Source organism: Anomaloglossus baeobatrachus, chromosome 1 (assembly GCF_048569485.1).
Source record: "Anomaloglossus baeobatrachus isolate aAnoBae1 chromosome 1, aAnoBae1.hap1, whole genome shotgun sequence".
Classification (NCBI taxonomy): domain Eukaryota; kingdom Metazoa; phylum Chordata; class Amphibia; order Anura; family Aromobatidae; genus Anomaloglossus; species Anomaloglossus baeobatrachus.
Genome location: NC_134353.1, coordinates 697,034,276 through 697,060,083, shown reverse-complemented (window position 1 = coordinate 697,060,083; position 25,808 = coordinate 697,034,276). Strand labels below are relative to the sequence as shown.

Genomic DNA, 25,808 nt, shown 5'->3' with positions numbered 1-25,808 from the left:
GAACAGTGATGTGACTGATTGCCCTTTAAAGTGAAGGCATAAAATACTGCCATGAAAAACTAAGTTTATACTCTTAGAATTCTATGGTTCTACATATCAAGACATGAGATAAAAAAAAACCAGTCCAAAAGTGGTCTTAAAGGTAATCTGTTAGCAGGTTTTTGCTACTTCATCTGAGAGCAGCATGATGTAGGCAAAGAGATCCTGAATCCAACGATGTATCACTTAGATTACTCAGGTTTGGAATGCCAGTATGAGGAGGCTTAAACGCCTTGCATGCGCCTCTCGCCTAGCCAAACTAAATCTCATACTTTGCACTGATGAAGGGAAATACCCTGAAAGACAGTGTCTGCAAATTGAGGTTCTGGTTTGGCTTATATATCCTAAGTCATATGGCAGGGCTCGTTTAAAGGGTTGATATTGACTAGATTGCTACATCCAATAGGTAGCACTAGAGTTCAAGTCCTCTTCCTCTCTGAAGAAGTAATTTGCATATTAGATTACTCAGTGAGGCCATTCTGACACAATCAGAATTTTTAGATTTAGCCATGTAGCAGAGCTGAGAGAGTTGCCTCCGCCTACACCAGGCTATCCAAACAGATTGTACATTGACAGGTGTCAATCAGAGGAGGGGGTGTGCTGCACTGCCATGTACTTGACATTGTAGTCCAATGAGAAGTCCTTCTGCTTAAACCAACATAGCAAATAAACAGATCGGACCTTGACAAGATGGGCATCCCTGAATTCTCTGTGTTAACCTTTGCTGCATGCTTTCTTCAGGTTACATAGCAAAACCTGCTGATGGATTCCCTTTAAAATTAGGTAAATGCTACCTCAGGTGTAGAATAACACATGACTAGTGATGGGCGAATGTGCTCGTCACTGCTCGTTAATCGATTGAGCATTAGCGTGCTCCCAGAGCTCGGCTGAGTATCGTGGGTGATCGAATATTTTGTCTGTGAAACAGTGACCACAACGCACATGCTTGCTTCACTGCAAGATGTGTGCAGCCAAACACAGTTTCTGAATGGCCTGGAATAAAAACAACGTTCTTCAACGTAGTGTGACAAAAAAAAACTCCCCACCCTCCTGACGGAAATGCTCTGTTTATGTCTTGCTGTATTTGGGCGGAGACCCAAATAGGCCAATCTTGACTTTCCATAAGGCTTGTTACATTAAGTTCATCTGAGCATCTCACCAACTCGAATCAAGTAGCGAGCAGTCAAGCATTTTAGTGCTCAGCCATCATTACACATGAGCAATTACACTATCATTATTTAACAAAAACTAGGCCAAAATACAGAAACACAATGAGAATTAAGACCCTGATTTAAAAGATTGTATTCAGAAGGAATTTGCCTTCAAGTGGGAAACTGAAAAATTGAAATATTTAGGGATATACATTACAAACCCAACCAAAAAAATTGTATCTATGAACATTACCCCATTATTAAACAACATCCAAAATGAATTGAAAAATTTAAAGATGACTGAAGTTTCATGGATGGGAAAGGTCATATCATATAAATCTATTATTTTGCCGAAAATTCTATACCTATTCCGATGTTTAACAACAACAATTCCTAAGCCCTGGATCCAGAAACTACAATCTCAGTTATCACTATTCATCTGGCAAAATAAGAAACTTAGACTTTCCCAAAACATTTTATGTAAACATAAGAGGAATGGAGGCCTAGGTTTACCGAATATTTACGCTTATTATTTAACTAGTCTCATTAAACAGACCCAAAATAGTCTAATTACCGAATTTAAAAATAGTTGGGTACATATAGAAAAACATTATAATCGAAACATTCCCAAATCAGATATCATTTTGGCCCAACTTTTAAACACACAAAAAACATTAACTAAATTTCAAACAAGTAAAGCAGAACTATGGGCATGGAAATCCCTATTAAAAACATTGATGAAAGATAATGGACCTTTGGAGGATATTAAATGTTGCCCAATTGAAACAATACAAATTCTGACTCCCAAAATGAACATAATAAAATGGAAACAATACAACATAAACAATTTTCTCGACCTAATAGAAAATAACAAAATCTTGCCCTTCAAAAACATACAAACTAAATTCAACATCCCAAATAAAGAGAGAAAAATTTGGTACCGTATAGAAAATTTTCTTACAAACAAAAAACCTAGATTTCAGCTTCCTAAACCCCTAATAAATTTATTGAATAATCCATTAAACCAAATTATTTGGAAAACCAGTAATATATATTCCTTGCTAAATGAAGATTATGAATTTGAGAAAAAGCTAATTAGGAAAAAGTATTACCAGGAATGGATAGGTATACAGCAATTGGTAATAGAGTTTAAAATTTAACTTTTAATTCTATTTATTAAAATTGACTCAAGGTCTAAAAATTTCACCCGTGAATAGTGACCACACAAATAGACGAACACAAGCAAATTGAGTATTCAGATCCAATAGGCATACAGGACCATATTGGAAAGAGAAAAATCAGATATCAAATACCCTCACAAACCAAAGGGTAGTGTAATTACACAAAAACATCCGTTTTTTTACCTCAAATTGCTTTTTAGCATCTGACAGAAGCAGGGTCTCATATTTCACCCATCCTCTCTGACAGGAAAAAGAGATAGATATTACCTTAGTAGGGCATGATACACATTATCTATTCAGCCCAATGATAACAGCTAGGATATGCTCAAAAGCCCTCCTTGTTTTCTTCCCAACGCGTTTCCTCTTATCGATTCATCAGGGGAAATTACCATTTGGAGGCTGTAGTATGTAAAAGGTATAATGAGCTACTGACCAGTCTAAGTGGTGCTCAGGTAGAGAAAAAAGACATTACTGTAAAAGTCCCCAAATTATAAACTGATATTACCTTATCAAAGGAGCATGGGATCTATATCATCCTAGGTGTGTGCTTCCATAACACACCGGGTCCAGGGACCACGCTTCTTATGACGTCCACATGGATTACTAGGCCGCCGGCATTTTTATCCGGTCCCAATTAGCCTCATTTTGAAAAACGCGCGCCATGTGACATTAGTCACATGACCGCCGAGTCATAGCGCCGCGTCATCTTTCCCTAGCACGTGACCATCGCGTCATGAGTTATGGTCACATGCTCAGGTTAGTTCCTGGTGAGATGCATGCTATACCAAGATCATGTTTACCGCGGTCACGTGGTCACTGTTTGGCCAGAGGGGTATCTCGTTTATTGATTATGTCTCGCAAATGTTCTCCAACCCTGCGCCGTAGCTCTCGTTTCGTCTTTCCCACGTATTCAACCGGGCAAGAACAAGTGGCTTTGTAAATTACCCCAGATGTACGGCAATTAATGAATGACCTTATTGAGTATGTTTTACCCGTATTATGACCTAGAAAATCCTTTCCAGTTTTTATAACCGGGCAAGCAATGCAACCACTACATCTAAATGAGCCCACTATTCCATGCTCCAACCATGTAGTTCTTTTTGGTGGGTTAAAGTGGCTGTGGACTAGTCCACAGCCACTTTAACCCACCAAAAAGAACTACATGCTTGCCCGGTTATAAAAACTGGAAAGGATTGGAGAACATTTGCGAGACATAATCAATAAACGAGATACCCCTCTGGCCAAACACATTAATCAAGTACATGGGGGGGATACAAGGGGTCTCACATTTATGGGCATTGACTCTGTCGCTCGCCCCCTTCGGGGTGGCGACTGGGACAAGAGCCTTCTGCAGCGTGAGACCTTTTGGATCTATACTCTTAGGACCCAGGTCCCTATGGGATTAAATGAGATCCTCACCTTCAGCTGCTTTTTGTGAAGGGGTAGTATAGGGCCAGATAGGGTGAGCCACCGTAGAGCGGGGGCGCCATGACGTGACGGATAGGGTGCCGACCTCCGCAGTCAGGCAGTTTCAGATGACAGTTTTTTACTATGGACAGCTTCTCTTTCTCTACTGTATTGTCTGTCTGGAGGATTGATCAATGCTGTCTAAATAATCAAAAACCATCTATCATCCCCTAAGATGTATATAAAAAAATCTCTCTCTTTTTATTGTAATATCTAGTCCCTGTTTGGTCAGGAGCTTGCCAAAAAATACCATATCATGTTCTGTATCCATTGGTTATGGATCAGTTGCTTTTCTGGACGGGGCTCCGTCCTTTTGATTATCACCTAGTCTAAGTAGGGAAAAAGACTATACCCAAATATTAATCCTCTCCTCTTCTTTATGTATTTAAACTCCCTATATGGGATGTACATGGTGAAGGGGATATAGCTGTGATTTAACATATTGGGATAATCGCATTGCATTCTACTACTATCTTGCTAATAAACTGATCTATATTCCACATATAACATCCCCCTTTAGGGATTAAGCCTAATCGCTGATTGTTTTAGATGTGCTTGTTTGTCTATCTCCATAATACGTCCATTATTGCTTTGAAATGGAAGGTTGGGGGCATGGTCTGAACGGAGGTCACATGACCGCGGCTTCCTCCTAATACTATCGGTCTTCACGTTCTCTGTTGGAAACTGGGCTTGGAGGCGTGGCCAAACAGTGACCACGTGACCGCGGTAAACATGATCTTGGTCTAGCATGCATCTCACCAGGAACTAACATGAGCATGTGACCATGACTCATGATGCGATGGTCACGTGCTAGGGAAAGATGACGCGGCGCTATGACTCGGCGGTCATGTGACTAATGTCACATGGCGCGCGTTTTTCAAAATGAGGCTAATTGGGACCGGATAAAAATGCCGGCGGCCTAGTAATCCATGTGGACGTCATAAGAAGCGTGGTCCCTGGACCCGGTGTGTTATGGAAGCACACACCTAGGATGATATAGATACCATGCTCCTTTGAAAAGGTAATATCAGTTTATAATTTGGGGACTTTTACAGTAATGTCTTTTTTCTCTACCTGAGCACCACTTAGACTGGTCAGTAGCTCATTATACCTTTTACATACTACAGCCTCCAAATGGTAATTTCCCCTGATGAATCGATAAGAGGAAACGCGTTGGGAAGAAAACAAGGAGGGCTTTTGAGCATATCCTAGCTGTTATCATTGGGCTGAATAGATAATGTGTATCATGCCCTACTAAGGTAATATCTATCTCTTTTTCCTGTCAGAGAGGATGGGTGAAATATGAGACCCTGCTTCTGTCAGATGCTAAAAAGCAATTTGAGGTAAAAAAACGGATGTTTTTGTGTAATTACACTACCCTTTGGTTTGTGAGGGTATTTGATATCTGATTTTTCTCTTTCCAATATGGTCCTGTATGCCTATTGGATCTGAATACTCAATTTGCTTGTGTTCGTCTATTTGTGTGGTCACTATTCACGGGTGAAATTTTTAGACCTTGAGTCAATTTTAATAAATAGAATTAAAAGTTAAATTTTAAACTCTATTACCAATTCCTTGAGAAAAAGCTAAACCTAAATAATTGGGAGAAAGATTTGCACAAGGAATTCCCTATAAGTACATGGAAACAAGCTCTGGAAACAACTTATGCAACTGCAACCTGTGCTTCTCTTCAGGAGACATATTATAAAGTGTATTCCAGATGGTACTATACCCCTCTAAAGTTGTGCAAGTTTTCTGCTGAAAACTCACCACTATGTTGGAGAGGTTGCGGGAAAAATGGATCCTTTATCCACATTTTCTGGGGATGTCCTTTACTTAAACCCTTATGGAAGAAAGTCCGAGACCTCTTAAAGCAATTGACTACAAAAGATATAAATCTTACTCCAGAATTGGTTATTCTTTCCATAGGGTTAGAAGAATATGAGAAAAAGTATAGATACATTGTCTGTCACATTTTCTTAGTTATTAAGAATGTATTAGCAGCCAACTGGAGAGAAGAAAGAATCCCATCTATTTCAGAAGTTACGGACAGGGTTTCAGCTCATAATTTATATGAGTATAATATTGCGTTAAAAGAAAAAAACTATCAAAGACATAAAATAAGATGGTCTCTTTGGTCCCAGAAATACATGCCAAACCTTGTTTTGAATTAGTTCCTTGACATTATCTAAATAATATAAATGTAATATGTTATTTCCGAATGTGTTTATTTACTGTGCTAAATGAATGAGTTTAGAATCTTGCTTGACTTTGAAACTTAACAAATTCCCTCAACGTCTTCATCCTTCCCTTTCTCCTCCCCCTTTATATTCCCTAACTCCTTCCATTCCCACCTCCCCTCCAATACCCCTTCCCCATCCACTTTTAGCCTACCCTTTCTTCCCTTCCTCTTCCCTTTCTTTGTTATTTCAACAATATTTTTAAGAATGCATTTTAAATACTTCAATTACCCCCTCCCCTGCTATTGTAAACCCCTTAAAATTTAATAAAGTATACAAAGTGAGAATTAAGTACGTCACATGGATCAATATGTTGTACAGCCAATCATCATTTTGATGGAGTTTTGGCACTCTTCTTTTTCTGGTGTGCTTGGGATCATTGTCCTGTAAAATGGACAAGATCAAAGTTTTAGCTTTTGAATACATGGCCTCACATCTGACAATAGATTACTTTGGTATACAGAGTAGTTCATGGCTGACTTCATAACTACAAGGTGCATAGGTCCTGTGGCTGCCCAACAAGCGCAAATTACGTATTACACCTGCACCACCGCGCTTGGCAGCTGGTATGAGTTTTGTCCTGCTATGCTGTGTGTTTTGGGTTTTTTTTGCCCAATGTGGCACAAAGCTTTATGTACAAACATCTCCACTTTGGTTTTGTCTGTCAAAAGGACACTGTTCCTGAGTTCTAGTGGTTTATTCAGATGCAACTTTTGCCAACCTTGTATGTGTTGACATGTCCTCATTCTTTAAAGTATGAGGCTTTCTTCTGGCAAGCCTTTTAAACTAGCCATGCTTGTTCTCTTTCTAATTGCATTGTCATTAACTTGACTATTTAACATACTGAGGCCTTTAGTGTTGGAGCTGCAGCTCTTGGGTCTTTCAATTTCTCTGATCATTATACAGTCTGATCTTGGGGTGAATTTACTGAGCCATCAACTGTCTTGAAAGTCTTTCACATGTGAATAATCTTTCTCACTGTTGAATCATAACTTCAAATTGTTTGGAAATGGCCTTAAATCCATTCTCTTGTTAATGGATAGCAACAATTGCCTCTCTAAAATCATTTCTATTGTCTTTTCTCCTTTTCATTGTATTGACACAAACACGTGAATGATTCTGACCAGCAAACTTCCTAAACGTGCTGATAAGCAATTGATCAGTGGTATTTGGTTATCTGTACTTGGTTGCTACTTGCCCTCTTATTTCCTTTGAAAGCAGGTTCTGCTTAATTTTTCAAACACTGATTTTTGCACTTTGGCCAGCTCCTAAGGTGAGATGTTTGGCTATAATGCTGTACACTGTATATGGCAATAATCAAACATCATATATAAGCACAAATGCCTCTTGCAACCTGTCAGTCATGGTGGTGGAGGGAACAATGATTTGAACATGTCTTGTAGCCACATGTCCTGGGGCCATTGCAGTCATTGAGTCAATCATCAACTCCTCTGTGATGAATACCAAAGTATTCAAGAGTCAAATGTAAAGCTGGGTTTACACACTGCAACCTCGCAAAGGACATCGCTGTAACGTCACCGGTTTTGTGACGTAACAGCGACCTCCCTAAGTCTCTGCTAAGTCGCTGGTGAGCTGTCAAACAGGCAAACCTGGCCAACAACTCAACAGCGATTCGGACCTGCAGAGCGACCTAGCTGGTTGTTGGGGACGTTGATAAGCAGCCTTTTGAAAGGGAAGTTGCTAACAAAGTCGCTGCAAAGTCTTCACACACTGAAACTTCATGCTGCACAGCGGGAAACAAAGGACCTAGGAATGGTCCTGAACGATTTGTAACGATTACAACTTCACAGCAGGGGCCGGGTCGCTGATAGGTTTCACACACTGCAACATCGCAAACAACATCGCTATTGCGTCACAAAACCGGTGACGTTACAGCGATGTCGTTTGAGATGTTGCAGTGTGTAAACCCAGCTTAAGGCTCTGTCCAAGGGCTAAAGCTTGGCTGACAATTGATCATGCAACAGGACAATGATCCCAAGTACAACAGGAGATCTACATCAGAATGGATAAAATAAAAGATCATTAAGGTGTTGCAATGGTTCAGTCACAGTCCAGAATTCAACTCAGTTGAAATGCTGTGACTGGACCTTAACCCCTTAACGACCCATGACGTACTAGATACGTCATGGATCGTGTTCCGGTAAGCCCCGCCCCCTGCCGCCAGCAGGCGGCGGCGAGACGCGCACATATCAGCTGTTATCAACAGCTGATATGTGTGCCTGCTAGCCGCGGGTGGAATCGCTTCCACCCGCGGCCATTAACCCCTTACATTTCGCTGCCAAAGTCTTGGCAGCGATATGTATATGGGCGCCGCCATGACAGTGACTTACCCCGCCCCCGCCGGAAGTCACGTGACATGATCACGTGACTTTCGGCGGTTGCCATGGTAGCACAGGGTCATGTGATGACGCCTGTAGCTAACATGAGTCACTTCCTCTCAATGCCGGAATACAGCCGGCATTGAAAGTGAAGCAGCAAATCTGCAGTTCTCAGCTCTGTAGCTGAGATCTGCAGATTGTGCAAAGCGATCGGATTGCTGATCGCAATAGCCCCCTAGGGGGACTAGTAAAATAAAAAAAAAAGTAAAAAAAAAAGTTTTAAAAAATTAAAAAAAAATAAAAAACCCTAAAAGTTCAAATCACCCCCCTTTCACCCCATTGAAAATTAAAGGGTTAAAAAATAAAAAATACACACATATTTGGTATCGCCGCGTTCAGAAATGCCCGATCTATCAAAATATAAAATCAATGAATCTGATCAGTAAACGGCGTAGCGGCAAAAAAATTCCAAACGCCAAAATTACGTTTTTTGGTCGCCGCAAATTTTGCGCAAAATGCAATAACAGGCGATCAAAACGTAGCATCTGCACAAAAATGGTACCGTTAAGAACGTCAGGTCAAGACGCAAAAAATAAGCCATCAATGAGCCTCAGATCCTGAAAAATGAGAACGCTACGGGTTTTGGAAAATGGCGCAAAACGTGCGCCACGTTTTTCGGACAAGCTTGTGAATTTTTTTTAACCCCTTAGATACAAGTAAACCTATACATGTTTGGTGTCTATAAACTCGCACCGACCTGAGGCATCATACCCACACATCAGTTTTACCATATAGTGAACACGGTGAATAAAATATCCCAAAAACTATTGTACAATCCCACTTTTTTTGCAATTTTTCCGCACTTGGAATTTTTTTGCCATTTTCCAGTACACTATATGGTAAAACTTATGGTTTCATTTAAAAGTACAACTCGTCCCGCAAAAAACAAGCCCTCATATGGCAAGATTGATGGAAAAATAAAAAAGTTACGCCTCTCGGAAGAAGGGGAGCAAAAAACAAAAACGCAAAAACGGAAAGTGCCCGGGGGCTAAAGGGGTTAAGGCTGTGTGCCAACAATGAGTTTTTGACATTGCATATTTTTGCTATGTCAAAAGCGCAGCGTCCTAGGCCTCGTGCGGACACTGAGTATTTGGTGAGGTTTTTACCTCAGAATTTGGAGGCAAAACCAGAAGTAATAATACAGAAGTGGTGCCCGTGTTTCTATTATACTTTTCCTCTAATTGTTCTACTCCTGGATTTGGCTACAAATACTGAGGGGGGGAAAACTCAAATACTCAACATGTGCATGTGGCCTTACTGTTCCAGCAAAGTGGATAGGATCTAGAGAAATCTCCTGCCTGTTGTGCTTCTTTTTCACTTGGTATAAACTGACCTAAGGTGCGTTTTTCAAATCCACAATGTTAATTTCTCTTACGGGTACACTGTGTTTTATGTGCAGATTTTCACCATTGACTTGCATTAGATGTGGAAAATGTAGATTTATACCTTACAACTCCTTTATTAGCTGATTTTACTCCTCCTTTGCTTCATCTTCAGCGCCTTACCTGTGATTTCATTAGGAAATCATAAATCTTCGCAGTGATTACAGGACGTGTCATCACTATACTTGGTGGAATGACGCCCAGGTTACAGTGTTTCCATTCTGTTAATGGAACCTTTTCACCATTTGGACACAAAAGCTCAAAGTCTGAGACTCTTAAATCATGAGCCCAACCAGAGTTGCCAAGATCTGTGAAGAAACATCCAGTATGTAATGAATCACATATAACAAGCCATAACTTATCATTTGCAATCCTGTATCTTAGAGATAACATCACCCAAAGACCCAATGCCTCTATCCAGGGCCGGCTCCAGGTTTTTGTGGGCCCCGGGCGGAAGAGTCCCAGTGGGCCCCATAAACACACAGACACACACACATACACAGATACATACACGTACATATACATATTTAAAGACAAACTCACAAAAATACATATAAACAGACAAATCTATACAGTCATATACACTGACATACATAGATACACATCATACATGCATACATACAGAGACACACACTGCTATGTTGCATACATACATATAGACAGACACACACATACTGCTCTGCTACATACATACATACAGACACACATACTGCTCTGCATGCATGCATACATATAGACAGACACACACACACTGCTCTGCTACATACATACTGTGAGGTAGCACGGTCGGCTGCGCAGCAGAAGACACGGGATCCAGGCACCAAGGTTCACAGCACACGGTTTAATCCAAAACAAAAGTCCACAACAATATACATGTGCCTCTCCAGCAGAAAACTCAGGGGGTTCTGTTCACTCCCTCACACCCGGCACACCTGCTCTCGTTCCTGTTTCCATTTAACCCTTCCTTCAGCCTGTAGGGAAACAGCATTAACCCTGGAGTGGATTTACTTTCTATCATGGAGGGAGCACAACCGGGGGAGACATACCGGCCGTCATAGATAACCCCGGTCACAGTCTCACATACCCCCCCCCCCTCAGTTCAATCGTGCGGGGTTGAACTCCCGCCATCAAACACGGGCCGCGGGACAAGGCATCGGCATTGCCCTGCAACCCACCGGCCCTATGTTCAACCGTAAACCGGAAGTTCTGCAGAGAAAGGAACCACCGGGTAACCCGGGCATTCCGTTCCTTGGCGGACCTCATCCAGACCAGTGGAGAGTGATCCGTCACCAAGCGAAACTGCCGTCCCAGCAGGTAATAGGGTAGGGACTCCAAGGCCCACTTGATCGCCAGGCACTCCTTCTCCACTACGCTATAATTCCGCTCGGGAGGGGTGAGCTTCCTACTTAAGAAGGTGACGGGGTGTTCCTCCCCCTGAACCACCTGAGACAACACTGCCCCCAGGCCGACCTCTGAGGAGTCAGTCTGTACTATGAACTCCTTCCGGAAATCAGGGTGTACAAGAACGGGCTGTCCGCACAGGACCCCCTTCAGGGCCCGGAAGGAGTCCTCGGCCTGCGGAGTCCAGCGCACCATGACGGACTTCTTGCCTTTGAGAAGGTCCGTCAAGGGGGCTGATAGTCCCGCAAAATCCTTTACAAACCTCCTGTAGTACCCCACGATACCCAGGAAGGCCCTAACCTGCTTCGTGGTCAGGGGTCTAGGCCACTTCTGGATCGCCTCAACCTTGTTAATTTGGGGCTTAATCACTCCTTGGCCTATCACGTAGCCCAAGTAGCGGGCTTCCGTGAGTCCCAACGCACATTTCTTGGGATTGGCTGTCAATCCGGCTGTTCGAAGCGCGTCCACCACCGCTTGTACCTGTTCCAAGTGGGTCTGCCAATCGGAGCTGTAAATAATGATGTCATCAAGGTACGCAGATGCATACGCCTGGTGGGGTTCCAGCACTAAGTCCATCAACCTCTGGAACGTGGCCGGAGCGCCATGTAACCCAAAAGGCAAGACAACATAGTGGAAGAGACCCTCCGGCGTAACAAAAGCGGTTTTCTCCTTGGCGGACTCCGTCAGTGGCACCTGCCAGTACCCCTTGGTCAGGTCGAGCGTGGTAAAATATCGCGCCTGTCCCAACCTATCAATCAGCTCATCCACCCGGGGCATGGGGTAGAGATCGAACTTGGATATTTCGTTCAATCTCCTAAAGTCATTGCAGAACCTTAAGGACCCATCGGGTTTTGGTATTAGGACAATCGGACTAGCCCATTCACTCCGGGATTTTTCGATGAATGACCCCCAGGCGTAACATTGTCTTTACTTCCTCCGATATGGCTTGTCGTCGAGCCTCCGGTACCCGGTATGACTTCAGGCGTACCTTCAGGTGGGGCTCGGTGACAATATCATGTCGTATCAGACTGGTCCTACCGGGCAGCTCGGAGAAGACATCGGGGTTCTGCTGAACCAGCCGTCTGGCCTCTCGCCTCTGAGTCTTGGTGAGGGCTTCTCCAATCCTTACTTCCGGTTCATCTTCTCCGGAGGTCGCTAGAGCCGGAGGTGAACGACCCGAAGAGGAGGGAGATGGGGAAAAAACAGCCATCAGGCTTTCCCGTTCCTGCCAAGGTTTTAATAGGTTGACATGGTATATTTGTTCAGGTTTCCGCCTACCGGGCTGCAATACTTTATAGTTAACCACCCCTACTCTTTCCTTTATCTCGTAGGGGCCTTGCCACTGAGCCAGGAATTTACTCTCCGCCGTGGGGATTAATACCAACACCCGATCCCCGGGGTTAAAGGTCCGCACGGTGGCTTGTCTATTGTAGCGGCCGCTTTGCGCGGCCTGAGCCTCCTGTAAATGCTCCTTCACAATTGGCATGACCGCGCTTATGCGGTTCTGCATACCCAAAATGTGTTCAATCACACTTTTATGGGGGGTGGGCTCTTGCTCCCATGTTTCCTTTGCCAGGTCCAACAATCCCCGGGGATGTCGCCCGTATAACAACTCAAAAGGCGAAAACCCCGTGGATGCCTGTGGCACCTCTCGGATGGCAAACATCAAATAGGGAAGCATCATATCCCAGTCTTTCCCGTCTTTGGAGATCACCCTTTTGAGCATGGTTTTCAGGGTTTTATTGAATCGCTCCACTAAACCGTCCGTTTGAGGATGATACACAGACGTACGCAACTGCTTGATCTGGAGTAGCCGGCATAGCTCTTTGGTCACTTTAGACATGAATGGGGTCCCCTGATCCATAAGGATCTCCTTGGGCAACCCCACCCGGCAGAACACAGCAAACAACTCCCGAGCTATAAGCTTTGCTGCAGTATGTCTGAGAGGTATCGCCTCGGGGTACCGGGTGGCATAGTCAACGATCACTAGGATGTGTTGGTGCCCTCGAGCGGACTTTACGAGGGGCCCCACCAGATCCATCCCTATCCGTTCAAAAGGGACTTCTATAATGGGTAACGGTACCAACGGACTGCGAAAATGGGTCAGGGGTGCGGTAAGCTGACACTCCGGGCAGGTTTCGCAGAACCGTTTTACCTCCCCAAAGACCCCGGGCCAATAGAACCTTTGCAATATTCGCTCCTGCGTTTTCTTGACCCCTAGGTGGCCACTCATCAGGTGTTTATGAGCCAAGTCGAGGACCCGCCGGCGATGCGGCTGGGGCACCACCAACTGCTCTACCCCCACGCCCCGTATTTCATCTACCCGGTAGAGTAAATCCTGCTTAAGAGTGAAATGGGGGTACCTTACCTGGGCACCGGGCAGCTGTGCCACCCCGTCAATTACTGTCACCCGACTCCGGGCATGTATTAATGTAGGGTCCTGGAGTTGGGCTGTCCCAAACGTATCCGGGGACGCCTCCAACTCCGGGATGGGTTCGACCGTCTCAGCCTCTCCTGCCATTACCTCTAGGGGCGACCTATCGGGTTCACATTCTGTCCCTATCATGGGGACCCCTACGGCAGGTGTCCCGGATTCAGGATTGTAGGGCTCCGGTCCCGGACTGACCAATATCTGAGGAGACTTAGGGGGTCCCTTCCATAAAGTCCAAAAATAGGGCAGATCCCTTCCTAGGATCACGTCATAGGGAAGAGTGTTAAGAAGTCCCACCTCATGTTGCACCTGACCGCAAGGTGCTGTGATGGTGACAATCCCCGTGGGATAGTCTCGGCGGTCCCCATGTATGCAAACCACCCCCACGGTACGTCCTGTGGCCTTTACTTTAGCCCTCAAGGTGGATCGCACCAGGGTCACTAAGCTGCCGGAATCCAACAATCCTGTAACCGGACATCCATTCACCTGTATTTGGCACAAGTGGGGCTCAGTCTCTGGGGAGACCAGGTCACCGGTACACACCACCTGAGCATACATTGAACCCCGCCGGGTAACCCCACAATCCATGGGCTCCGTGGTGAGTGGACACTGGGCTTCCATATGTCCCACCCGCTGGCACCGCCAACATCTAATGGGGACGGAAACCCCCTTGACGGGTTGTCGTTTAGGGTACAGAACCTTCCGGACCTCAGGAATGGTGGGCGCGGCCTCAGACGGGACGGTAGGGGACTCCTGCACCGTTGTCAGCGGTGGGTCCTTGGCCCTAGGCTTGGTGGGGCCGGACCGACGAGCGGTACGCAAAGTCTCAGTGTCCCGTATCAAGTCCTGCGTAGCCACATGCCGCTCTACCAGGGACACTAATTGGTCCAGGGTACTCGGGTCACCCTGTCCTACCCACCGTTGAACGGTGACGGGTAAAGTGCGCACAAAACGATCCACTACTACCCTTTCCACCATTTGCGCCGGGCTCAGAGTGTCAGGCTGCAACCACTTTTTTACAAGATGCAACAAGTCATAGGCCTGGGAGCGTACGGGTTTGGCTTCCTCATAGAACCACTGATTTACCCGCTGAGCCCGTACATAAGTATTCACCCCCAACCGAGCCAGTATTTCGGCTTTCAGGGTCACAGTCAATGGCGTCCTCGGTACAGAGGTCCAGGTACGCTTTTTGGGGTTCCCCCGTCAGATAGGGCGACAATACCTCAGCCCACTGGGGGGTCGGAAGCTTTTCCCGCTCGGCCACCCGCTCAAACACCGCCAGGAACGCTTCCACATCATCCCCCGGGGTCATCTTTTGCAACGCTTGTCTCACCGCTTTCCGGACGCTGCCGTCGTCACCCGGTCCCGGGGTTGTTGCTGCCGGTCCGGCACGGATCGACTTGGCCAGGAGAACCATCTGTTCTTGGTGCCTTTTTTCCTGTGCTTGTAAGGATTGCTGCTGACGTTCCAACGCCCCCGGAGCAGGTGTGCATTGGTCTGTTGCTGCTGTGCATTAGCCTCTTGCTGCTGTGCATTAGCCTCTTGTTGCCGTGCATTAGCCTCTTGCAGCTGTGCATTAGTCTGTTGCTGCTGCCTTAGTATGTCCTCCATGGCGTCGCCGGGTTTGGGCTGTAGTATAGCCGCTCGAATCCAGGACATGTGCTGCTGGGTCACCAGGGATGGATGCTACACCTCACTGGCTGTCATGCCCGCATTCTCCACCATATGTGAGGTAGCACGGTCGGCTGCGCAGCAGAAGACACGGGATCCAGGCACCAAGGTTCACAGCACACGGTTTAATCCAAAACAAAAGTCCACAACAATATACATGTGCCTCTCCAGCAGAAAACTCAGGGAGTTCTGTTCACTCCCTCACACCCGGCACACCTGCTCTCGTTCCTGTTTCCATTTAACCCTTCCTTCAGCCTGTAGGGAAACAGCATTAACCCTGGAGTGGATTTACTTTCTATCATGGAGGGAGCACAACCGGGGCGAGACATACCGGCCGTCATAGATAACCCCGGTCACAGTCTCACAATACATATAGACAGACACACACATACTGCTCTGCTGCATGCATACATACATACAGACACACACTGCTCTGCTGCAGACATACATATAGACAGACACACACACACACACACACTGCTCTGCTGCATACATACAGACAGACACACATATACTGCTCTGCTGCATGCATACATACAGACACACACATACTGCTCTGCTGCATACATACATATAGACAGACACATACATACTGCTCTGCATGCATACATACATACATACAGACACGCATACTGCTCAGCTGCATACATACATGCATACATACAGACATACACGCATACTGCTCTGCATGCATACATACAGACACGCATACTGCTCTGCTGCATACATACATGCACACATACAGACAGACACGTATACTGCTCTGCTGCATATATACATACAGACACACATACTGCTCTGCTGCATACATACAGACACGCATACTGCTCTGCTGCATACATACATGCATACATACAGACACGCATACTGCTCTGCATGCATACATACAGACACGCATACTGCTCTGCTGCATACATACATACATGCATACTGCTTAGCATGCATACAGACACGCATACTGCTCTGCTGCATACATACATGCATACATACAGACAGACACGCATATTGCTCTGCTGCATATATATATACATACATACAGACACGCATACTACTCTGCTGCATATATACATACATACATACAGACACGCATACTGCTCTGCTGCATATATATATACATACATACAGACACGCATACTGCTCTGCTGCATACATACATGCATACATACACGCATACTGCTTAGCATGCATACATACAGACACGCATACTGCTCTGCTGCATACATACAGACAGACACGCATACTGCTCTGCTGCATATATATATACATATATACAGACACGCATACTACTCTGCTGCATATATACATACATACAGACACGCATACTGCTCTGCTGCATACATGCATACATACACGCATACTGCTTAGCATGCATACATACAGACACGAATACTGCTCTGCTGCATACATACATGCATACATACAGACACGCATACTGCTCTGCATGCATACATACAGACACGCATACTGCTCTGCTGCATACATACATGCATACATACACGCATACTGCTTAGCATGCATACAGACACGCATACTGCTCTGCTGCATACATACATGCATACATACAGACAGACACGCATATTGCTCTGCTGCATATATATATACATACATACAGACACGTATACTACTCTGCTGCATATATACATACATACATACAGACACGCATACTGCTCTGCTGCATATATATATACATACATACAGACACGCATACTGCTCTGCTGCATACATACATGCATACATACACGCATACTGCTTAGCATGCATACTTACAGACACGCATACTGCTCTGCTGCATACATACAGACAGACACGCATACTGCTCTGCTGCATATATATATACATATATACAGACACGCATACTACTCTGCTGCATATATACATACATACATACAGACACGCATACTACTCTGCTGCATATATACATACATACAGACACGCATACTGCTCTGCTGCATATATATATACATACATACAGACACGCATACTACTCTGCTGCATATATACATACATACATACAGACACACATACTGCTCTGCTGCATATATACATACATACAGACACGCATACTGCTCTGCTGCATGCATACATATAGACACGCATACTGCTCTGCTGCATATATACATACATACATATAGACACGCATACTGCTCTGCTGCATGCATACATACATACAAACACACACCTTGCTCTGCGGGGCCCACACACGCGGCTCCGGGGGCCACACACGCGGCTCTGCGTGGCCCACACACGCGGCTCCGGGGGCCACACACGCAGCTCTGCGGGGCCCACACACGCACGGGGGACAGGGAGGGGCGGGGAGGGAGTTATGTCCCACATACTGATCAGGTCACGGTGCAGATGGGGCCCACACAGCGCTGGAGGGAAGTGATGTGCTGGGGGTCGCTGGCTGGCACTGTGACTCCTTCATCTGTGCGACCGAGCAGAATCTCCGCCCGCAGATGATGCTCAATGCAGGAGAACACAGTGAACGCTGTGGTCTGCGGGCCTTAAAGGGCCGGCAGCCACAGTTTCCAGTGCCAAGGACTGCGGTCCCCGGAACTCAGTCCGGGGGCAGTAGAACTGACGAGGCCGAGTGGGCCCCCCCAGCTCTCCAGGGCCCCGGCATTTGCCCGGGTATGCCGCGTGCTGACGCCGGCCCTGCCTCTATCTACTGACCTCTGCTGCACATTCTAGAGGTTTCAGAGATGCCTCAACCGAATACTACACTGTTAGCACTAGTATATATATGGATATTTTTAATTACAAAAGGCGTAAAAACTATTAAAATCAAAAGAGAAACTACGAGTTAATTTATATCTCATGTCCGACCCCACACAAATACTTGATGGATTTTAATGTGACAGGGACGTGTGAAAGGAGCTGAAACCTGTATCCATTCGTCATGTTGTCCTTTCTAAGGCTGGTTTCAGACGTCCATGTTTCAGATACGTGTGATATTCATTTTTAACATAGATGCCACATGTACCCATTTTATTCTATGGAGTTACTCACACGGCTGTATTTTCACACGGAACGTGTGACCCCTCGTGGCCCCGCACGCACATACGAAAACATGTCCGTTTTTTCTCCGGCAGCACAGGTGTCACACGGATTGCACACTGATGTGACCCGTGTGACATCAATGTGACATGTACCCGAGAAAACACGGGTCTTTTAAACAAAAAGATTTTCTATATTCACCTGTATCCAGCGCTGTTTTCTTCAGCTCTGCTGCCTACTGCTTCTGACCCCCGCTCATTATATTCATTGATTATTCACTGCACTGAGGACCTGGAAGCCAGAGCAGCGCTGGAGACAGGTGAGGTTCCAGGTGTGTGTGTGTGTGTGTGTGTAGACATATGTGTGTGTCTGTGTTCAGTGTATACATGCATGTGCGCTATGTGTGTGTGTATGTGTTCAGTGTATCCATGTGTGTCTATGTGTGTATACATGTGTGTGTATACATGCTCAGTGTATACATGTGTGTGCTGTGTGTGTGCGCAGTGAGGACCTGGAAGTCGAAGCATTGCAGCGACAGTATCAGGGACTCATCAGAATTCCCAATGAACTCTGATAAACCCGTGAAGTCACCTTGGTGACACCCGCTGTAGTGCGGGGGTGTCATCGGGATGTCATCAGTCTTCATTGGAAACTCCAATGACCTCTTGGATGTCACTACACACACTGCTTGCTGAATACTCACCTGTCCCCGCGATGCTGTCCTTGCAGTGCTGTACCCAGCGCTGTCCCCACGATGCTCTGGCTTCCAGCTCCTCAGTGTGGTGAATATTCTGAGTATAATGAGCGGTGGTCAGAAGTGGGAGGCAGCAGAGCCGAAGAAAACAGCGCTGGATACAGGTAAATATAGAATATCTTTTTATTTCAGAGACACATGTTTTCTCCGGTACCTGTCACATGTATGCAAACACAGATGTCACACGTGTAATAATTAATAACTATTAAATAGGTAAGTAGAATTAAAAACACCTCCAAATCATTTGATAAAACTGTAAATATCTAGATATATAATGCTGATGGTCAATATCTGGTTGATCCCTCTGACGAGCATCCATCATACTAGTTTAAAAGAGGCTAAATACCAGCTAGCACAGCATATGTTAAATAAAGAGGGAACTAAGCAATTCTTCTAAAAAAGAGAATTTTGTTACTTACCGTAAATTCTTTTTCTTATAGTTCCGTATTGGGAGACCCATACTATGGGTGTTTAGCTTCTGCCTCCGGAGGACACACAAAGTACTACACTTAAAAGTGTAGCTCCTCCCTCTGAGCTCATACACCCCCTGGTAGCCAGTCCTAGCCAGTTTAGTGCAAAAGCTGAAGGAGAATAGCCACCCACAAGTAGAACCGAGTAAGAACCGGAACAACCAGAGACTCTGTCCACAACAACAGCCGGTGATAACACACGGAACAAGAAAATTGCCAACAGGCAACAGGGAGGGAGCTGGGTCTCCCAATACGGAACTATAAGAAAAAGAATTTACGGTAAGTAACAAAATTCTCTTTTTCTTTATCGTTCCTTTTGGAGACCCATACTATGGTACGTTCCAAAGCTGTCCCTGGGTGGGAATAAAAAGAAAAACTAAGAAGTAGGCGGAGCCTAACTTCACAAGTGGGCGACAGCCGCCTGAAGGATGCGTCTGCCCAAGCTCGCATCTGCCGAAGCATGAGCATGCACTTGGTAGTGCTTCGAAAAGGTATGCAGGCTAGTCCAAGTGGCAGCCTGACAGACTTGTTGAGCCGTAGCCTGGTGCCTAAAAGCCCAAGAGGCACCGACAGCTCTGGTCGAGTGTGCTTTGATCCCCGGCGGGGGAGGCACCTGAGTACTCTGGTAGGCGTCCGAAATGGTCGATCTAATCCAATGGGCCAAGGTCGGCTTAGAAGCAGAGAGACCCTTGCGCCGCCCTGTGGTTAGCACAAAAAGAGAGATGCACCGCCTAAGCGCAGCGGTGCGAGACACATAAATCCGGAGAGCACGCACCAGATGTAGAGTATGCAGCGCTTTCTCAAAGCGATGAACAGGGGCCGGACAGAAGGAAGGCAAGGAAATATCCTGGTTAAGGTGGAAGGGAGAGACTACCTTAGGAAGAAAGTCCGGAGTCGGACGGAGAACTACCTTGTCTTGGTGAAAAACCAAAAAAGGTGACTCCGAGGAGAGCGCAGCCAAATCAGAGACTCTCCTGAGAGAAGTTATGGCAACTAGAAAGGCCACCTTTTGAGAAAGATGATACAAAGAAACCTGCCTAAGGGGCTCGAAAGGGGGTTTCTGCAATACCGTGAGGACCAAGTTAAGGTCCCAGGGATCCAAGGGCCGCCGATAAGGTGGAATGATGTGAGACGCACCTTGCATGAAGGTGCGGACCTGAGCCTAGCTGCAGACCGGACTGTAAAAAAGACAGAAGGGTCGGCAACGAGAATGGCCAAGGAGAATGGCCGGAAGAGCGACAACAGGACAGGAAAATTTTCCAAGTCCTGTGATAGTTCTTGACGGAGGAAGACTTACGGGCCCGAGTCATAGTGGAGATGACTTCAGGAGGAATACCAGAAGCCGTCAAAATCCAGGACTCAAGAGCCACGCAGTCAATTTGAGTGCCGCAGAATTCGGGCGGAAAAACGGACCTTGCGAGAGCAGGTCTGGACGGTCCGGAAGATGCCACGGCATCTCCACGGACAGTTGGAGCAGGTCCGGATACCAAGCTCGCCTGGGCCAGTCCGGTGCAATGAGGATGACTCGACGGCCCTCCATTCTGATCTTGCGCAGGACTCTGGGCAAGAGAGCTAGAGGGGGAAACATGTAGGACAGACGAAACTGGGACCAGTCTTGAACCAGAGCGTCCGCGGCGAAGGCCTGAGGATCGTGGGAGCGAGCCACGTAAACCGGAACCTTGTTGTTGTGACGGGATGCCATTAGGTCCACGTCCGGAGTGCCCCACTTGCGGCAGATTGACTGAAACACTGCCGGATGCAGGGACCACTCGCCACCGTCCACGGATTGACGGCTGAGATAATCTGACTCCCAGTTTTCTACGCCAGGGATGTGGACTGCGGATATGGTGGACTTGGAGTCCTCCGCCCATTGAAGAATGCGTTGGACCTCCAACATTGCAAGGCGGCTGCGTGTCCCGCCTTGGTGATTGATGTAGGCAACCGCTGTCGCGTTGTCTGACTGGACTCGAATGTGCCTGCCCGCCAACAGGTGGTGAAAGGCTAGGAGAGCTAGAAGCACAGCTCTGGTTTCCAGCACATTGATTGAAAGGGCTGACTCGGACGGAGTCCAAGTGCCCTGTGCTCTGTGGTGGAGATGTACCGCTCCCCAGCCGGAAAGGCTGGCATCCGTGGTGAGAATCACCCAGGACGGAGTCAGGAAGGAGCGCCCTTGGAACAGGGAGAGGGGTCGAAGCCACCACTGAAGAGAGCTCCTGGTCCGTGGCGACAGAGCCACTAATCTCTCTAAGGAGGAAGGCTGCTTGTCCCAACAGCGGAGAATGTCCAGCTGCAGAGGACGCAGATGGAACTGGGCAAAGGGAACCGCCTCCATGGAGGCCACCATTTGACCCAGCACCTGCATCAGGCGCCTGAGGGAATAACGGCGGGGCCTCAGGAGAGAGCGCACTGCTAGCCGGAGAGACTGCTGTTTGATTAAGGGCAACTTCACAAGTGCCGGCAAAGTCTCGAACTGCATCCCTAGGTACATGAGACTCTGGGTCGGAGTCAGAGTGGATTTGGGAAGATTGACAATCCACCCGAATTGGGCTAGGGTGGCGAGAGTGAGCGAAACACTCCGCTGACAGTCTGCGCTGGATGTACCCTTGACCAGAAGGTCGTCCAGATAAGGAAGCACTGCTAACCCCTGGAGGTGCAGGACCGCAATCACTGCCGCCATGACCTTGGTGAATACCCTAGGGGCCGTGGCTAACCCGAAGGGGAGAGCCACGAATTGGAAATGATCCTCTCCTATCGCAAAACGTAACCAACGCTGATGTGACACTGCGATTGGCACATGTAGATAGGCATCTCTGATGTCGATGGACGCCAGGAACTCCCCTTGGGTCATAGAGGCAATGACTGATCGCAGAGACTCCATGCGAAAATGCCGCACCCGGACATGCTTGTTGAGAAGCTTGAGATCCAGGATGGGCCGGAAGGTACCGTCCTTTTTTGGAACTAGGAAGAGATTTGAGTAAAAACCTCTGAACCGTTCCTGAGCGGGAACTGGGACAATCACTCTGTTTGCCTGCAAGGACGCCACGATCTGCGAGAAGGCAGCGGCCTTGGAGCAGGGGGGAGTTGAGAGAAAAAATCTGTTTGGAGGGCTGGAAGAGAATTCTATCCTGTAGCCATGAGATATGATGTCTCTCACCCACTGATCGGAGACTTGCTTTAACCAAGCGTCGCCAAAGTGGGAGAGCCTGCCACCGACTAAGGACGTGGCTGGAGCGGGCCGAGAGTCATGAAGAAGCTGCCTTAGTGGCAGAACCTCCTGCGGTCTTCTGCGGACGCGCTTTTGGGCGCCAGTTGGATTTCTGATCCTTGGCTGAGTTAGCGGACGAGGCGGAAGGCTTAGAGGATGACCAGTTGGAGGAACGAAAGGAACGAAACCTCGATTGATTCCTACCCTGGGCGGGTTTCCTGGTCTTGGTTTGTGGCATGGAAGTACTCTTCCCGCCAGTAGCTTCTTTGATGATTTCATCCAGCTGTTCACCAAACAGCCGTGAACCAGCAAAAGGGAGCCCAGCAAGAAACTTCTTGGAAGAAGCATCTGCCTTCCACTCTTGAAGCCACAAAATCCTGCGGATAACAAGAGAATTAGCTGAAGCCACCGCAGTGCGGTGAGCAGCCTCTAGCATGGCAGACATGGCATAAGATGAAAAGGCTGAAGCCTGAGCAGTTAAGGTAACCATCTCAGGCATAGATTCCTTGGTGAGGGAATGCATCTCCTCTAGAGAAGCAGAGATGGCTTTGAGAGCCCACACTGCTGCAAAAGATGGGGAAAACGCGGCCCCCGCAGCTTCATACACAGATTTGGCCAGAAGGTCAATCTGACGGTCAGTGGAATCCTTAAGTGAGGTGCCGTCAGCCACCGACACAACGGTCCGGGCTGAGAGCCTAGACACCGGAGGGTCTACCTTTGGGGAGTGAGACCACTCCTTGACCACCTCAGGTGGAAATGGAAACCGGTCATCAGAACCACGCTTTGGAAAGCGTTTGTCAGGGCAGGCACTGGGTTTGGTCACAGCGGTCTGAAACTGGAGTGGTTAAAGAACACACTCTTCACTCTCTTAGGCGAGGTAAACTGATGTTTTTCTGCCAAAGAGAGTTGCTCCTCTGACACTGGCGGATTGAGATCCAGCACAGAATTAATAGAAGCAATCAAATCACTAAGATCTGAGTCACCCTCAGAGAAATCGATGGGATACATAGCCTCCGAGCCCCCAGTGAGGGTATCCTCCTCATCTTGAGAGTCAGCTCTTGAGACAGAGCCGTGGGATGGGGAGGGGGAGGAAACCCTGCGCCTTCTCTTAGAAGGACGGGGTCTGGGATCAGATGATGAATCCTCCGTGAGCTCCGATGGATGGAGGTCAGAGGATAGGAGTCCTCTGTCAAGAGTATTAGAGGCACCCTGTGAGGGGGGATGATGCATATTCATCAAAGTCCTGGACAAAAGTCCCATGGACTCAGCAAATGACTGGGATATGGACCTATAAAAGGACTCTACCCAGGCCTGGGGTTCAATCACAGGTGCAGCAGCAGCCTGAGAGACCACTGGGGGTGAGACTCCAGGCTGTGGCACCGCCAAGTTAGAGCAACCATCACAGTGTGGATAAATGCTCGGCTCAGGCTGCAGGAGCTTACATGCAGTGCATGCAGAATAAAGCTTTGGAGCCTTGCTCCTTGTGTGAGACATGCTGCTGGTATACAGAGGTCCACAACCGGAGACCGGCTGTGGCTTACCAGACCGCTGAGCTCGGTGTTGTGTGCCCTCCAGATCCCAAAGCCCGGTCCCCCAGTCGCAGCACCTCAGCAGAGATGCAGAATGCAGGATGTCCCAGAGCAGAGTGAACTCTGCCTGAGAAATGACTAGGGGGCGTTCCTATAAAAGAGCGGGAACTGGAGGGCTATAGAGACCTGCAGGGAAGGAGGGACGCCCCAGCAGTGGGGAGTGTCCCTCTCCTGTGTAGAACGGCCGCCGGGAGGAGCCAAACCTGTCCCTCTGCATGAGTGACATGCGAGGGCAGGAAAATTAAACTAGGCCTCCGGCGCAGCCGGGGCCTAAATTTAAGCGGCGAGGCCGACAAGCAGGCACCATCGGCGCGGTTCTCAGGCAAAAGCTAGAGAATCCGCCGGAAAAGTTAAAACAATCACATACAGCATACTCTCCCCTTACAATAAAGAACCGGGACCCCCAACATAAACGTCTCAGGTACTTAGCTGCTGAGACGCAGGGCCATGTCCCTGGAGATGAGTGCTTCGGTCCAACAGAATCCTCAAGGGGCTGTGGATGGAGACCGGACTCCTGCCAGGCATGGAGACCGTGCTGGCTCCCACTTCAAGCCAGAGCCCAGAAGGGATGGTGAAGGAGCGCGGCATGTAAGGCTGCAGCCTTGTAAATCAACCTTAACAACACCGCCGACACAGTGGGGTGAGAAGGGACATGCCGGGAGTCCAGACATGGACCCGCTTTTCTTCAAACTCTTTCCAAAAGTCAAACAAATCAGATGAGAATGCATGTGTGGATGTATGCCTCCTGACACAAAGCAATAAACTGGCTAGGACTGGCTACCAGGGGGTGTATAAGCTCAGAGGGAGGAGCTACACTTTTAAGTGTAGTACTTTGTGTGTCCTCCGGAGGCAGAAGCTAAACACCCATAGTATGGGTCTCCAAAAGGAACGATAAAGAAAACAAAAATACTTTGAAGAGGGGGAGAAGGTTGGGCACCTTTTGGCAGTTATATCGAAAACCCAACAGGTCATGTCTTTCAGTAAAGACACGAAGGGAAAGGACGGGATGCTAGTGCAAACAACCCCGATATTCTAATGGTTTTCCAGGAGTCTTCTGAAGCACTGTACAAATCTAAAGTTTCCCCTTCTGGGAAGACCCTCTAGGATTTAAGCCACTATTGTGGTTATTCCTAAACAAGAGAAAGATCCCCATATCCCAGAATCATATAGTCCAATTTCGTTATTAAATATAGACATTAAAATATTAGCCAAAGTCCTGGAAAATCATCTTTCTAGTGTCATTACTTCAACTGTACATACAGATCAGATGTGGTTCATAACGAATAAATCGTCACCAGGAATTGAAAATTGAGGAAGGTAATTTGCATATTTCAATGCATTTTGGGAAGCGTGAAGGGTCGTCATGAGTCTCAAGACCTTTGGGTGTAACTGGATCAAGCTGCTTGAAGGAAATTGTGAAACCAGGAACTG

General features: G+C 47.1%; 1 protein-coding gene across 1 annotated transcript in view; it reads right to left on the bottom strand.

Annotated features, from left to right (window-relative positions):
* Positions 1-25,808, bottom strand: part of LOC142298383 (serotransferrin-1-like) — a 117,770-nt gene that overhangs the window by 5,332 nt on the left and 86,630 nt on the right. The window contains exon 15 of the mRNA XM_075341764.1: positions 9,983-10,167. Coding sequence (XP_075197879.1) covers positions 9,983-10,167 — 185 coding nt within the window. The remainder of the gene's footprint in view (positions 1-9,982; positions 10,168-25,808) is intronic.